The 15,358-nt window shown below is 65.5% G+C and overlaps 3 protein-coding genes across 13 annotated transcripts in view; all 3 read right to left on the bottom strand.

Moving 5' to 3' along the window:
- Nucleotides 1-2,949: 2,949 nt before the first annotated feature.
- PPIA (peptidylprolyl isomerase A) lies at nt 2,950-5,302 on the bottom strand. Its single transcript, XM_056362816.1, has 5 exons — nt 5,148-5,302; nt 3,959-3,989; nt 3,767-3,855; nt 3,404-3,576; nt 2,950-3,265 (listed from the first exon to the last, which is right to left on the bottom strand). The coding sequence occupies exons 1-5, from the start codon at nt 5,214-5,216 to the stop codon at nt 3,130-3,132; spliced, it is 498 nt and encodes a 165-aa protein (XP_056218791.1). The 5' UTR covers nt 5,217-5,302; the 3' UTR covers nt 2,950-3,129.
- A 570-nt stretch (nt 5,303-5,872) lies between these two features.
- On the bottom strand, nt 5,873-12,806 carry ZMIZ2 (zinc finger MIZ-type containing 2). Its single transcript, XM_056362814.1, is given in 23 exon segments — nt 5,873-6,380; nt 6,499-6,717; nt 6,830-6,913; nt 6,916-7,007; nt 7,116-7,360; nt 7,492-7,560; nt 7,655-7,722; nt 7,815-7,972; nt 8,187-8,292; nt 8,379-8,589; nt 9,163-9,307; nt 9,921-10,092; nt 10,169-10,234; nt 10,327-10,400; nt 10,403-10,499; nt 10,584-10,633; nt 10,636-10,837; nt 10,919-11,053; nt 11,055-11,112; nt 11,199-11,401; nt 11,512-11,626; nt 11,725-11,849; nt 12,657-12,806. Coding segments are annotated over 22 exon segments (2,727 nt in total). The 5' UTR covers nt 11,775-11,849; nt 12,657-12,806; the 3' UTR covers nt 5,873-6,272.
- Nucleotides 12,807-13,783: 977 nt separating this feature from the next.
- Nucleotides 13,784-15,358, bottom strand: part of LOC130160408 (2-oxoglutarate dehydrogenase complex component E1) — a 36,518-nt gene continuing 34,943 nt past the window's right edge. For all 11 annotated transcript variants that reach the window (XM_056362803.1, XM_056362808.1, XM_056362807.1 and 8 more), the window contains 4 exons: nt 15,154-15,226; nt 14,346-14,509; nt 14,102-14,256; nt 13,784-14,012 (listed from right to left, as the gene is read on the bottom strand). In XM_056362803.1, coding sequence (XP_056218778.1) covers nt 13,892-14,012; nt 14,102-14,256; nt 14,346-14,509; nt 15,154-15,226 — 513 coding nt within the window. In that variant the 3' untranslated portion in view covers nt 13,784-13,891. The remainder of the gene's footprint in view (nt 14,013-14,101; nt 14,257-14,345; nt 14,510-15,153; nt 15,227-15,358) is intronic.

Raw genomic sequence — 15,358 nt, forward strand, 5'->3', positions numbered from 1 at the left:
AGGCATCCCCGACACCGCCTCCGTTTGGCAGAGGGCGGCATCACCCGGGTGCGGGACCTGCCTCGGGGGCGGGCGCCGTCACCGCGCCCTCGGCGGAGCCCGGCTCCGGGAAGGACCCCCGCCACCTCGGGGACCCGGGGAGAGGTGCCGGGACGGAAAGTGTTGCTTGGTGCTTCCCTGCCCATGGCGGCCCTGTCCCCCGCCGCCAGCGCTGGGGCTCGGCACTGCCTCGGGCACCTCGCGATTGCCCGCGCTGCAGCCGAGGGCGGGTGGCAGCAGGTGGGAAGGCGGCTGAGGCAGTCAGTGACATTTTTGCCTCAGTCTCCACTGGCAGCCCCTCATCCCACACTCCTCGAGTGAATGCACCATAAGGCAGGGACTGGGGGGGGGTGGGGGAAGGGGGGGGGGCAAATTCCCTCCCCCTGCAAGAGAAGATCAGGTTCGAGACCATCTGAGGAACCTGCACATACATAAGTCTATGAGGCCTGACAAGATGCATCCCGGAGTCCTGAGGGAATTGGCTGATGTAGTTGCCAGGCCAGTCTTCAGGCCATTTGAAAGGTCACAGCGGACAGGTGAAGTCCCTGGTGGCTGGATAAAGGGAAAATGCACCCATTTTTAAAAGTGTAGCAAGGAGGACCCTGGGAACTCTCAACCTGTCAGCCTCACCTCTGTGCCTAGGAAGATCATGGAGCAGATCCTTCGAGAAGCTATGCTGAGGCATGTGGAGGACGCGGTGATTTCAGACAGCCAGCATGGCTTCACCAAGGGCCAGTGTTGCCTGACTAACTTAGTGGCATTCTATGATGAAGAGACTGCCTCTGTGGACAACAGAAGAGCTAAAGGTGTCATCCATCTAGACTTGTGCAAGGTCTTTTGACACAGCCTGCCCCATCCCCGCCCCCAGCATCCTTCTCCCTAAACTGGAAAGATAGGGATTTGATAGATGGACTATTCGGTGGATAAGGAATTGGCTGGATGGCTGTGCACTCCAGAGAGTAGTGGTCAGTGGCTCAGTGTCTGGACAGAGATCAGTGACAAGTGGTGTCCCTCAGGGGTCTGTACTGGGATCAGCACTGTTTAGTATTTTCACCAATGGCGTAGACAGTGGGATCAAGTGCACCCTCAGCACATTTGCAGATGGCATCAAGCTCAGTGGTGCAAGTGTAAGCTGACATGCCTGAGGGATTGGATGCCATTCAGAGGGACCAGGACAAGCCCCTTGAGAAATGAGCCCATGTGACCTCATGAGGTTCAACAAGGCCAAGCGCAAGGTCCTGCATTTGGGTCAGGGCAACTCCCGGTATCAATATCCCGGCAGGGGGACGAAGGGATTGAGAGCAGCCCTGCCGAGAAGGACTTGCGGGGTATGATGGGTGAAAAGCTGGACATGAGCACTCATGGCCCAGAAAGCCAACTGAATCCTGAGCTGCAATAAAAGCAGCATGGGCAGCAGGCCAAGGGAGGGGATTCTCCTGCTCTATTCCACTCAGGTGAGACCCTTCCTGGAGTCCCGCATCCAACTCTGGAGTCCTCAGTACAGGAGAGACGTGGCCCTGTGGGAGCGAGTCCAGAAGAGGCCCCAAAGATGATTGGGGGCTGGAGCTCCTCTCCTGTGAGGAAAGGCTGAGGGATTTGGGGTTGCTCAGCCTGGAGAAAGCTCTAGGGAGATCTTACAGTGGCCTTCCAGTATCTAAAGGCTTATATATAAGGGGGGCTTATAAGAAAGGCAGGGACAGACCTCTTATCACGGCCTGTAGCAACAGGACATGGGGTAATGGTTTGAAACTTATGGAGGGTAGATTCAGACTAGATATCAGGAAGAAATATTTTATGATGAGGGTGGTGAAGCACTGGCACAGGTTACTCACAGGCTGTAGATGCCCCATCCTGGGAAACACTGAAGGTCACATTGAACAGGACTCAGACCAACTTGATATGGTTGAAGATGTCCCTTATTACGGCAGTGGGGTTGGACTACCTGGCCTTTAAAGGTCCCTTCCAGCCAAAGCCATTCTGTGACTCTGTGAAGAGCCCAGATACAAATTGGACAGATATCACCTCACTCTGACACCTCACCCTCACCACAGCCCAGCTCTACAATGGACTCCACCATGCAGTGCAGTGCAGGGAGCCTATGGGATGCCACAGCTCTGCATGCAGGCAAAGGTGTTCAGCTTCAGGTACAGGCAGGAGATTGTAGCTCCCAGCACAGGCAGAAGTGCAGGCAGCAGGGCACAGCTCCCAGCAGTTGGTTTCAGGCAGGGAGCAGCTCCAGCTGGAGGTAGGGGTGGTTGTGAGCAGGGAGTACAGGCAGTGGCAACCACTACAGGTGCTGTGGGTGCACCCCACAAGAGGGCACCGGGGGAACAGCCCACCCTTGCTGGGCCCACAGTAGTGAAGTCTTACTCTCACCCAGGCAGCCTTCAAACTGGGAACACCAGGGTCATCCTAGAACTGGGCACCATTGGAACCAGCAACACCAACCACCCCAGCACAAGCTGCAACCGAACTGAGACTCTTTAACAGAGCTGTGCATGCCCAAACCAGGACCATTAGGATCCCCTCAAATACAGAGCTGCTGCCAAACCGGGTTGGTTCAACTGCAAACACTGGAATCCTCCCAGACCCAGGCTCTGCTTTACTGGGAGCACTAGGATGCCCACATTACCACAGCCCAAGCCAGCCAATGCCATCTGTTCATGCAGATCCCCAAGGGACCCTAAAGTCAGGGGGCACCACCACTTTCATGCCAGAGGGGGGCAGAGGCTACATCAGTGGGTAGGTGAAGGGGGTCCCAAACTGTTTTAGGACCAGCTGCCTGCACCTATTCCCTCTGGAGCCTACCAAGGACACGACATGGCCACACTGCAAGGGGCCTTCATGCCCCCCCACACCCAGGCCCCACACACCACCCACCCCAGTAAGAGGGGAAAAGAAGGGGTCCACTGTGGTTTAACTCGTTTTATTTAGACTCAAAGGTAACTGCGGCCCAGCTGGACCATGCACATGGGGCTGAAACCCAGTAGAAACGCAGCAGTAAGTCAGGAGCAGGGTGGGATAGTGTGAGCTGCAGCAGGGCACAGTGCTCATGCTGCCTAAGGAAGGGTCAGTTGCTAAGAGAAGGGTTTATGAGAGCTGCCCGCAGTCGGTAATGGTGATCTTCTTGCTTGTTTTGCCATCTTTGGAGCCACAGCGCTCCATAGCCTCCACCACATTCATCCCCTCCTTGACACGGCCGAAGACAACGTGCTTGCCATCCAACCTGCAGCAAAAGCACTGGTCACAACTGGCACCTACTGTCCCCACACAGGTACCTCAGCACCAAGCCTGGCATGTCACCCTCCCCACCAGGGTGGGTGCCAGGGACCCCCTAAGCTTGCCCTCCCACAGCCCAACTCACCATTCAGTCTTGGCAGTGCAGATAAAGAATTGAGAGCCATTTGTGTTGGGGCCAGCATTGGCCATGGACAAGATGCCAGGGCCTGTGTGCTTCAGGATGAAGTTCTCATCGGGGAACTTCTCCCCATAGATGGATTTACCACCAGTGCCGTTGTGGCGTGTGAAGTCACCACCCTGCAAAAAAGTGGCATTCAAGGTCACAGGCACAGGAGAAGACTCTCAAACCAGGTGCAACAGCCCCAAAGAGGCTGCAGACAGAGCCACCTTCCCACCCCAAATATGCCAGCACCCAACTCTGAAACACACACAAGCACCAGATCCACTGCAGCAGGGAGGTGGGTGTGTTAGGAGGGGTACCACGCACCTGGCACATGAACCCAGGAATGATTCTGTGGAAGCAGGACCCCTTGTAGCCAAATCCCTTCTCGCCAGTGCTCAGGGCACGGAAATTTTCTGCAAAAGAGGAAAATCATGATGAATGGTTTATTTTGTCTCAATTTAGGGAGAATGTTAGGGTCTGCTGCAGCTGCAGCATGGCTAATGCCACTTTACCAACCTGCTGTCTTGGGCACCTTGTCTGCAAACAGCTGCAAAAAGAGAAGCCGCCATTAGTCAGGTTGGGGTGAAGACAGGCCAGTGTCCCCACTCCACAGGGCACTCCCAGCCCATGGGGATCCCCTCCCTTCCCTGTCTGGAGCCCAGGGACCTCCTCTGGGAGGTTGGATCTCACCCGTCTGCTACTGCAGAACACTTCCCACCTCAGTTTCATCTGGAAACCCTGGACTAACAGACAGGGCACCCAAACAAGTTTAGGTCGGAGGACAGAGGCACGCATTTGTTCTGCTAGCTGGGATTAAATCAGAAACCCCCATTTTACTCGAGCCTTGCCCGGCAGAGCACACGCCGCCTCCCATTCACTGCAGGAGAATCTCGGGCAGCGAGCAGCCATCTGCGTGGCAAGGGGCAGCCCGGCAGGGAGCAGCCGCAGCGCGGCCATTCCCGGAGCAGCGCCCAGCCAAGCCAGGGATGCTCCGCGGGGCGAGAAATGCTTCCCCCGCAGCGACAATCCCGCGGCGATCCGGCTTCCGCTGCTCTCGCTCCCCGGCGGCCTCCCCACACCCGGGGGGCACCACGGGCGCCCTAGAAGCGACCCCCGCAGCGGGGTCGGGGCGCGCCGCGATGTGCCCCTGGGGCGGCTGCCGCCTGCCGAGGGGCGGCCCCGTTCCGGGGGGACTGGGACAAAATGGCGGCGCGGGCAGCCGCGGCCCCGATCCCGCGGCAGGGGAAGCCACCGCGGCACCCCCGCCCCGCCCCGGGCCCGCCGGACCCCCTTCCCCCCCCGACTACCCGGGCGCGGCGGGGCGGCCAGTGACAGAGGGCTGGGGCTGCCCGCCGTTGGCAGGGCGGCCGCGACACGCGTTGCGGCGTGGCGAGCGGCGCGGCCGGGCCGGGCTACCCCCGGGCGACGGCACACCCTGGGCTGGCAGCGTGCCGCCGCTCCCCGGGCGAGCCGCACCGTGCCGCATCCTCCGCCGCGCTCAGCCCGCAGCGGGGACGGCGCGGCGGGTCCGGGGGCTGCGGTGGGTCCTTTGTTCCCTCCCCGCCGCGGCCCGGAGCGCGCTCCCCCCTCGCCCCGCGGGGGCTGCGGCCACATGGAGGCCCCCCACCGCCCCGGCGTGGCGCCCCCGCCCTTCCCCGGCGAGGAAATGGCGGCAGCGCCCGCCCCCCCCCCCCCCGCCCCCAACCTCGAAGGTGACGCGGCCCAGGGGCTCGCCATTAGCGGCGATGTCGAAGAAGACGACAGGGTTGGCCATGGCGGGGTAGGAGCGGGTCGTCAGCAGCAGCTCCGTGCGGCGGGCGCGGCGCAGCAGAAGGAGACCAACCGCCCGCCGCGCCTTATATAGGACCAGGCATGGCCCACCTCCTCCGCAGCGCCGACCAACGGCTGCTGGCGTTGTGGCGGAGCGACGGGCCGAGCGGCCAATCGGCAGCGCCGTGTTTCGAATGAAGGGGGGGGAAGCGGGGGCGAGGGACGCGCGGGTCTGGCGGCTCGGCAGGGCGCGGCGCGCATGCGTACTGCTGTGGGGTGGGGGTGGGCGGGGGCATGGGGCCCGGTGCGCCGAGCGGCGTGGGGCGGCCGGGAGGTGTGAGGCAGGGCAGGGGTCTGTGGGGGTAGCCCCAGCTATCGGACCGCGTGGGTTCGGGAGGTGGCGGCCCCCCCGGTCCCGCAGCCGCCCTGGAGAAAGACCCGAGACGCCCCCAACCCGCTCCCGGCAAGGCCACCCACGAGGGACCCCCTGCCCCGGGGGATGGAGTGGAGCGTGGGGCCAGGGCCCCAGCAGGGTGACAAAGGAGCCAGGGGCACACGCAGGGGGTGTGACCTGGCCAGCGACAGGCGTGATCCCCGCCGAAACGAAATCCTTTAATAGCCAGCGATGAGCAGACGGTACAGGGAGCTCGACGGCGGCGGGGGGGGGGGGGGGGGGTGTGGGCAGGGGGAGGGCCGTGGGCCAGTCGGGGGGCCAAACCCCACACCCCCCCGGCCCAGCACGTATGTTACACAGGGAAGCAGCGTATGCACATTTATACAGGGGGCATGGGCTGTCCCCGTGGTGACATGCTTGCCTTTAAATACAGGGGGGGGGGGTCGTCTTGGGGGGCAGGGGGCCAGTAGTGTTTCTACACTATGTACAGCCTTGTGCTTCTGGGGGGCTGAGCCTGTCCATCTGTCCATCCCATCACATCCCTTCTGGGCAAGCCCCCTTATAGGTGGGTGTCCCCCGCTCTGCAGCAGGCAGGGGCATGCCAGTGCTGCACCCCCGGCCCCGTGGCGGGGGGGGACACAGACCCCGTGGGGCAGCAAGGATGGCTCAGTTGTTCTCGAAGAGGGAGAGGAGGTCGTCATTGCTGCTGCTGGGGAGGTCGGGGGGGCCCAGGTAGGAGAGCAGCTCGTCAGGGTTCGTCAGCTCGGGCAGGAGCTGGGGGGTGGCAGTGTGTGATGACGGGGGCCCCCCCAGCTCCTCCCCACCCACCCTGTGGCAGCCGGGGTCCCAAACCGGCAGTGGGACCCCCAGCCACACTCCCCAGGGTACTCACGTCGAGGGCAGGCTCCGACCCGTCACCCGCCCCGGCCATGCCGGGCGCAGGGGGGAAGGCGAGGTCGGCAGTGTGTGCGGGGCCGGGGGGGCCCAGGGGGAGCCGCGCCGGCGTACTCCGGTGGTGCAGCGGCTGGCCCGGCGAGCTGCCCAGGGCTGGGTTGTGCAGCCCCGGCTGCACCGGGGGATGGGATGGCTCCATCCGCCCTGGCGGGGGCAGCTACAAGGACAAAGCGTGGCAGTGAGACCCTCCCTCCGCTGGGACCCCCCCTGGTCCCACCACGGGGAAACACGGGGTCCTGAGGGAACCCCCCACCCTCAGCCCAGCTGACCTGTGCAGGGAGAGGGGGTGCAGGGGGTTTCTCAGGGGCCAGGAGGCCGCCAGGGATGTCGGGACTGGTAGGAGATGGGGGGGGGGTCCTGGTGTGAATTCGCTCACTGTTGGTGTGGTGGGGGCGCCGGGGGGGGGAAATGGCTCTGGGAAGCCCCCTGGTCCTGGAAAGCTGGAACCTGCAGGAGGAAAGGATGTGATTGGGGGGGGGGGGGGGTTGTGTGTGGCATGGACACATGACACAACACGGACAGGGCCCATCCCTGTCCTCCCTGCGACCCCGATACCTGGGGCGCTGTAGTCGGCAGCAGCACCCGCCGGCGGGAGTGGCAGCGTCGGGAAGGGTGCGGAGCCAGGCCCCAGCGCTGCGATCATCTCCATGATGTTGGGCAGCACCATGTGCGTGGGACTGAGTGTCCGGCAGCGCTTCAGTGCTGGCCCCTCTGGCTCCTCCTTGACATGGACATCAGGTTTGACTGGGACAGGTTTCCAGCTGCAGGTCGGGTCAATGGTGATCTCCTCATGCTCCGAGCTGGGGGTGGCAGGATAGTGAGGGGCAGGGGGGCTCATGTTGGGGGTCAGGGGGGTCAGGGATCAGCTGCACAGCCCCCCAGGGTGGCACAGTGACAGTCACAGATGGAGAGACAGAGTGGGAACACTTACTTCTGGATGTAGATCAGGATGCCCAGCATGTACTGGTCCACCTCCAGCCCCTCCAGCAGGGCTGTTTTACTGCAGGCAGGGAGAGGCAGGGTGAGGGCAGGGAACCCAACCCCCATTCCAGGCAGGGAAACCAGGGCACGGCCCTGCTGGGGCCCCCACTCACTTGCAGACAGGACACCGCCAGGTCCCCCTCTCACAGTTGAGCTGCAGGTAGGACTCCAAGTCAAAGCACTGTGGAGGAGGAGGAGCAGCGGCTGAGCTGGCAGAAGTGGGAGACACCGGGTGGGGGACATCTCCCACCCCTGCGCCACCATCCCCCCTACCTGTATGTGCCGGCAGTCATGGCCCCTGGCCGGGAGCTGAATCCTCCGGAAGGTGATGGGGCACTTAAGGGACACCTTGATGGCCGTCTGCTCCACGCCATCCTCGCCATTGGGCCCTGGGGTCCCCGGGATGGTTCCGCTGCTGAAGTTGCGCTTGACTGGGGAAGGGGGGGGGGGGGAAGCGGGGCAAGGGGCACCAAGGGTCAGAAACAGGACACCTGGGATGGAGGTGGCACCATGGTGGCACCTGGGCATGACATCCCATCATCCCAATCATGCTTCAGCCCCCAACCAGGGTGTCCTACCACCATGCTGCAGACCCTCCCATCCCCCAGGACCCAGTGGGCTGGGGGTGCTGGCCATGGAACTCACTTTTGGCGATGCAGTGCTCGGCAGGGAGCAGGCGCTTCTTGATAAGACCCTGCAGCACCGAGCGCACCGAGGGCCGGTGCACCAGCTGCAGGACGAAGAGATGGGACTGCAGAGATACGGAGAGGGGAAAGGCTGAGCTGCGGCCCCAGCCACAGCCCCCAGCCTTGCCGCGGGACCCCCCTGGTGACTTACACAGCAGCAAGCAGTGACAGTGATCTGGATGGTGTTCCTGCCAGGCTGGCAGACGTGCTTCAGGTAGAGTGGCTTGTGGGAGGTCTTGTTGTCACCGCGCTCGATGGTGAGCGGCGTGGCGTTGACACTCACCTGCACGGAGGCCGGCCAGTTGGTGTTCATCTGCCGGTCCTCGTGGTGGTAGCACTTGAACTGCAGCTCCAGGTCAGGCCTGGTGGGGCGGGCAGGGGTGTGGGCAGGGGGGCGGGCAGGGCACGTGCCCGCACACAAGCGCACCGAGTACCACCGCACTGTACAGCACCGTGCTGTGCCAAGCCACGCCGTGTACCATCACACCGCACAGCACTGTGACAAAGCGCACCAGGTGCCACTACGCAGTGCTGTGCCATGACAAGCCAGGCCACATACCACCACACCATATGGCGCCATGCCATGCCAGGCCACATGCTGACCCACCACACACGCAGCACTGTGCCATGCTACGGCATAGAGGGTACCACTGCACCCTACAGCACCGTGCCATGTTGAACCACACCACATCCTGCCACACCAAACCACACCACATGCTGTGATGCGATACAGCACTGTGCCAAGCTGCACCATGCCATGTACCACCACACCACGCAGCACTGTGCAGGGAGAAGCTATGCTGCGTAGCACTGCACCACTCCATGCCACACCGTGCTGTGCCATGCCATGCTGCACGGCACTACACCAAGCAAGCGCTGCGTGAGGTAGGGCAGCAGGACACCACTCATGCCATACAGCCTCCCGCTCTCCCCACCTCATCATGAGGGTCTTGTAGACAGAGTCGCGCAGCTGGAAGACGTGGTTGCTGACAGCCAGGTTGTGCTGCAGGCGGAATGGCTCCAGCACCACACCATCCCGCACCGGGAAGGTCAGCCGAAGCTCCTCCCCCGGGGCTGGCCCTGCCAGGGACACCCTCAGCAAGGACCCCTGCAGCAGGGACCCCCTGTGCCCCGCCCCTGCCCCACCAAGCCCCGCCCATGGAGGACCCCACCCTACAGGAAGCCCCACCTACTCCAGGGCACCCACCCCACGCAAAAAAGCCCCTCCCACTACAGCCAGCCCCACCCACCCAAGAAGCACCGCCCACTGAAGACCCCTCACACTCTGGGACATCCCACCCTCTCCAAGAAGCCCCTCCCACCCGAGGCTCCATCCTTGCAGAAGTCCCTCCCACCCAGCTGCCATTGACTGAAGCCCCTCCCACCAGCCAGTGCCGCCTTCATAAGCCCCTCCAACTGTCACAATCTGCTCTCCCATTGGCCAATGGCTTTGAGGCCCGCCCCCAGCCCCTGCACACCCCGGCTGTGGCCACACCCCCTTTTCTTAAGCTCCACCCCTTTCCTTAGAGGCCACCCCCTGGCACCCTGCCCTTAAAGGGGCACTGGCCACCAAGCTGCCTGCAGTCACATCCACACTAATGACCTGGGGCACTGCTGGGGGAGGGTGAGGTGTCTCTATAATGTGCCCCCTCCCCCAGCCCCGGCAGCCCCAACCCCTGCTGGAGACACCTACCCGAGGGGGATGGGTGCAGGGAGGTGACACTGGGCTTCATGTCTGGCAGGAAGGGCGACTTGACATCCTGACCCGGGGATGCGTAAGGGGGGATGCCACTACCTGGCGTCATGGGTGGCGTGGGGTTCCCAGCCAGTGGTGAGCTGGGGTACCCTGGCAGCGACCGGCCTGGCTGCGGAGGCACCGTGCACCTTCAGCACCCATCCAGGACGGCATTGCCCCCCACCCCCACCAGAGCTGAGACTCACCCCATTGATGGCCGCCTGGCTGTAGGTGCTGAAGCCGGTGCTCTGTCCATTGAACTGGTCGGCTGGCTGCAGAAGGAGGAAGGTCCCCAGGGGCTGGCACCAGAGGATGGCAAACACCCGGCTGCCCTGCGCCGTGCCCCCTGTCCCCGCTGTGGTACCTTGTAATAGGGTCCAGCATTGCCTGAGGTAGAGAGGTACTGGCCCATGCCTTGCTGCAGCCTGTGGCCAGGTAGGAGGCGGACGGAGCAGAGGGCTGGGGGGCGCTGGGGGCATACTGGGCACCAGCCACAGCATACTGCCCGCCCTGGAGGTACTGCTGTGCCGGGTACCCCTGCAGGGCAGGGGAGGTCAGCGCTGGCAGGGGCACAGGGGACAGTCATAGCAGGCTGCGGCCCCCACCTGTGCAGATGCTCACCTCGTTGGAGTACGCCCGCTTGAGGCTCTGGCGAGGGAGCTGCTGGCTCGGGGGGGGCCAGGATAGGCATGCTGGGGCATTCGCTGCCCGCCATAAAGGGGGCTGGTGCCGGGCACCCGTGCAGGGCTCATGCTCACAGGGGAGACACCGGAGGGAGCCATAACACCCGCCATGCCAGCTGGGCTCATGCTGGCAGGGCCACGGGGTCCAGCATGAGGCAGGAACTGGCTGCTGAAGGGCTGCCCCGCGCCTATCTGCAGAAGGGAGAGAGGGGGATCATGGCACAGCAGGGGCAGCCTGCCAGCTCCCTGGCTCTGCCATGGCCGGGCTCTTACCGTGCCGTACTGGCTCAGCTCCTGGCTCTGCTTCTCTTGCAGTGCCGCCACCGTCGCTGTAGCCGTGGCCGTAGCTGTGGCAGCAGCGGCAGCCACAGCAGCAGCAGCAGCTGCCTGGGTGAAGTCAGTGGGGGGGCCGGCTGGCGTGTGAGGGGAGCCCCATCCCGCCGGGGCCACCAGGGCTGCCAGCATAGCTGGAGGACAGAGAGGCGGGGAAGGGGCGTGCAGCAGCCCTGCTGTAGGGTACGTACCAGGGTTGGGAGTGCAGGGCCAGCCTTACCTGGCAGTGAAGCCCGGCCCACTGGGGTAGGTGCTGCGGCCATAGACGCCTGGCTGCACATACCCCTTCCCGGGTGCCCCCTCGGCAAAGGGCTGCTGTGGCAGGAACGGCGGTGAGCTCATGCCTGAGCCGGTGCCAGCCATACTGGGCAGCAGCGGGGTGCTGGAGCTGCTCCCCCCAGGGCCTATGGGGCTGCCAAAAACCTGGAGAGTGGACGGCAGTTGTTGGGGGGGTGGTAGGTGTGTCAGGCAGAGGCAGCCGTGCCCAACTGCTGGAAGGTCTGTGGGGTGGGGGACAAAGATGCTGCAGGTACCTGGCTCTGGGAGGTGTTGCTGACACCCCAGACAGTGGTTACCACGGAGAGGGATCCCGCTGGCTGATTGGTGCTCGGTTGCCAAGGAACAGCCTCATATGCAAATGAACCATCACTAGAAAGAAAAACAAATTAATTAAGATGAAGGCCAGGAGGGACAGAGGCCAGGGGCCAGGGTGGCAGCGGGTGCAGCCTCAGGGTACCAGCGCTCACCCGTGCGGCGTGGGCGGCAGGGAGGGTTTCATGGGGTTCATGGAGTTCATCAGTGGCGGGCGGGCACAGGCTGGGTCTTCCGAGGCTACAGCAGGCGCTGCGGGACGGTGTCACCGTCACCGGGGCTGCAGGAGGCAGAGGAAACAGCGGGTGAGGGGGCGGCCATCCCCAGGAGATGCAGGGAACCAGGGACCCCCCGCGGCGGGGGAGGAGGGGGGCCAGAGCCTGCATGGTCCGGCCTCCGTCCGGCACCGGGACTTGGCGTCCTGCCCGGGTCTGGCACGGGGTGCCGGCCGGTACGTGCCTGCCCCCGCAGCCCCGAGGGGGGTCTGTGGCCACGCAGAAAGGCCCCCCTGCCCCGTGCCAGCCCACCCGCGGCATCCACAGAAAAATTCCCGTGGGCACAGCCCCCGCGGCAGTGGGCTTTCCCCACGCTTGCGAGTGGGGGGAACCGTGGGGACTTTCCGAGGCGACACCCGGGGGAGTGGAACGCGGCCCCACCGGCATCGCCCCCCGCCGCGGGTATTCCCCGGCGCAGCAGCGCGGGGGGGGGCCGCGGGGTCACCCCGGAGCTTTCGGTTCCCCCCGATCCCGCGGGAGGGCGGCGGGGACGGGGCCACCACGGGGAAGGGAGGGGGGCGCCCGCGCCGCGCCAGGCTCGGCCTGCCCCAGTCCCCGGGCGTCCCCTCGCGGCGCTGACACCCCCCGCCCCCCCTTCCCCTGCCCGCGGGCCCTGTGGCACCCTGGGGACAGGCCCCGGGGCCGGTCTGGGTCGGGCCGCCACCGCCCCCCCACTGCCATGGCAACCCCCCCCGGGCACGGTGGGACAGGGGGCGCGGTGCCATCTTCAGCGGCGCGGCGGGTCTGCGCGCAGGGACCCGCCCGGGGCTGCCCGCCCCGTCCCCGCCCGCCCCGGCGCTGCCCGCACTCACCGTCGGAGCAGCCCAAAATGGCCCTGGCGGCGCCGGGCGCGCGCGGCTGCGCGGAAGCTGCGCGGGATTTTCAGCCCGCGCGCGGCCCCGGCTCCATGACGGCGCGGCGGAACGGGTGGGGGGCGGGGCGCGGCGGGGCGGGGCGCGACGCGCGAGGCGGGGCCGAGCCGAGCCAAACTGAGCCGGGCCGAACCGGGCCGGGCCGAGCCCGCGCCGCCGGCGCCGCCGCCGCCGCGCACAATAAAGCCGCGAGCTGGGTGGTGTGTGCGGGCGGCTCCGCCCCGCCAGGCGCAGACAGCCGAGCACCGAGCGGCAGAGCGGGGCGGGCGGCGAGCGCGGGGGCCGCGCGTGTGCGTGGCCGCGCGTGTCAGCAGGACGCGGCGCGTGCCTGTGTGCAGGGCGGGGGATGTGCGACACGCGTGTACCACACGGCGCTGTGCCAGCAGGGGCGGGACAAGGCCGATGGGTACCAGGGCGACCGAGAGGCAGCGGCACAATGCGTCACGAGGGAGGCGCGACGGCACGGCCACCCACCTGCCTTGTGCCAGCAGCCGGTGCGAGTGCCACCCGCCCACCGTGACTCCCGGCCCCACGGCTGATGGGGAGCTGGGTGGCACCGGGGGGACCAAGGAGGCAGGAAGCGGCCCACAGCCAGCGCCCAGCGCCCCGCCCCCCCGCACCTCCACGGCAGAACACGGAGCCGAACGCCCCCTGAGCGGCTGCAGGGCCCCAGGCCGGGGCCCCAGTGCGGGCAGGGTGGGACAGCACGTCCCCGGCACGGCCGAACTGCCCTCGGCTGCCCTGGAAGCTGGGGCCGGTGGGGTGGGCATCACCCCCAGACTCGCCTTGGTCCCACGGTGGGGGCAGCCACCCCGTGTCACGCCCCTCCACGAGCAGCAGGGGCAAGTGCAACAGCCGACTGGGAGGGACTGGGAGATGGCCGGGCACATTGCACTGGTCACCCCCAGAGAGGAGCCCCAGGGAGCAGTCCCCCAGGGGACCAGGGGCACGAAGGGTCTCCCCCCCGCCACAGCAGGTGGGGGCAGCTCCCAGCCCCTCTCAGCTGCCAGGGCAGCTGCGCCAGCGCTGGCCCCAGCCCCCATGGACAAGGACTCCAGCTGCCAGTATAGGGTTGGACAAGGTCTGTAGTTACGGAGGGAAGGGGGAGGCGAGCGCGGGACAGACACGGACAGACACAGACGGGCGCATGCTGCTGCCGCCGCCCGGGCTGGCACTTAGGCCAGGTCCTTGAAGGCGTCGAGGTTGAAGGCTGTGTCAAGGAGCCGCTGCAGCTCCGTCAGGTGGGTTTTCTTGTTGCCGGTGGCAGGGGCAGCCGCTGGCTCCCGCCCTGCATACCTATGGGGGAGAAGACAAGGGGTGAGGGGGGGTCTGCACCCTCCAGCCTCCCCCGAGCATCACGACCACCCCACCCCCCAAGTTCCTACCAGACGGGCTTGGCGCGGTTGATGGTAGTGCGCAGCCGGGGTTTGACGTAGTCGTAGTAGCCCTGGTTCTTGTGCTCCTCCTGGCACCACACCAGCTCGGCAGCTGGGTACTTCTGGGCTTCCAACTGGAGGAGGTCGAAGGGGAACGGGGAGAGCTGCGGGCAACACGGAGCAGCATCACAGTGGCGCCACGGGAGCAGCACCCCCAGCCCGTGGGCTCAGAGGTGGCCCGGACGCTGCTCACCTGCTCCACCCTGGTGATTGCCACGTCGGCCTCCATCTGCCGGGCCTTGCGCTCACGGGTCAGGTCGTAGTAGACCTTGCCAGTGCAGAACAGCACTCGCTTCACCCGCTCAGGACTCTGGGCCGCAGGGCCGCTGTCGGGGATGACACGGAGGAAGTGGGTGCCTGCCACGGGAGAGGGTAGCACCGTCAGCCACAGCAGCCTGCGGCACCGCACCGGCAGCTGCCTGCACCCACATCCCATGCCAGCTCCTCCGGGGACCCCAGCCTGCGCAGGCAAACCGGAGAGGCAGAGCCAGGCAGCTGGTACTGGGTCAGCTCCCAGTACAAACCATCGCAACTCTGTGCAACCTGCGGCTGCCAAATCCGGGTGGCACCGCTCTGGCGGGAAGGGGCTGCTGACGGAGGAAGTGCCACAGCAAAATCTGGAAAGCCGAGCCACCTCTCTCCTGGGCACCAGACTCGGCGCTAACAGGGGGTGGCTCCAATTTGCTGGGTAGATGGGCGCAGCCAGCACACCCCAGCTGCAGCTGGGGCGGGCACGCCGCCTTGGCACTGGAGGGGAGCGGGGAGGGAGGAAGGCAGCCCACGTGCTGCGCTGGCACAGAGCTCTCTGCATGACTGCCTGCGATGCCCCCGTGCCAGCAGCATCAGCCCTGCCCAGCTGCTCTTCGGCACAGGGAGGCCGCTGCCAGGCGGACTTTGCCCGAGGCCACTGGCTCCTGCCCTTCACCCTTCATCCCGCAGATCGGCACGGGGTGGGGGGGGTGGGAGGGGGGGAGAAATGAGCACCTCCGCGCCGCCCATACCTGGCAGCATGTCGTCAAAGCTGGAGCGGGCTTCGGGGTGGCGCAGCAGCGACTTTGGAGTGAAAATTATCAGCTGGAAGGAGGGGGGAAGAGGCAGAGCAAGGCGGTCAGCCTTGCCAGAAACATCTCCCCTACAAACAAAGGCCAGAGCACCGACCTGCCCATCCTGCCTGGCCCCCCCCCCGCCCCCACCCCCCGAGCCCAG

The sequence above is a fragment of the Falco biarmicus genome, chromosome 18, assembly GCF_023638135.1.
Source record: "Falco biarmicus isolate bFalBia1 chromosome 18, bFalBia1.pri, whole genome shotgun sequence".
Classification (NCBI taxonomy): domain Eukaryota; kingdom Metazoa; phylum Chordata; class Aves; order Falconiformes; family Falconidae; genus Falco; species Falco biarmicus.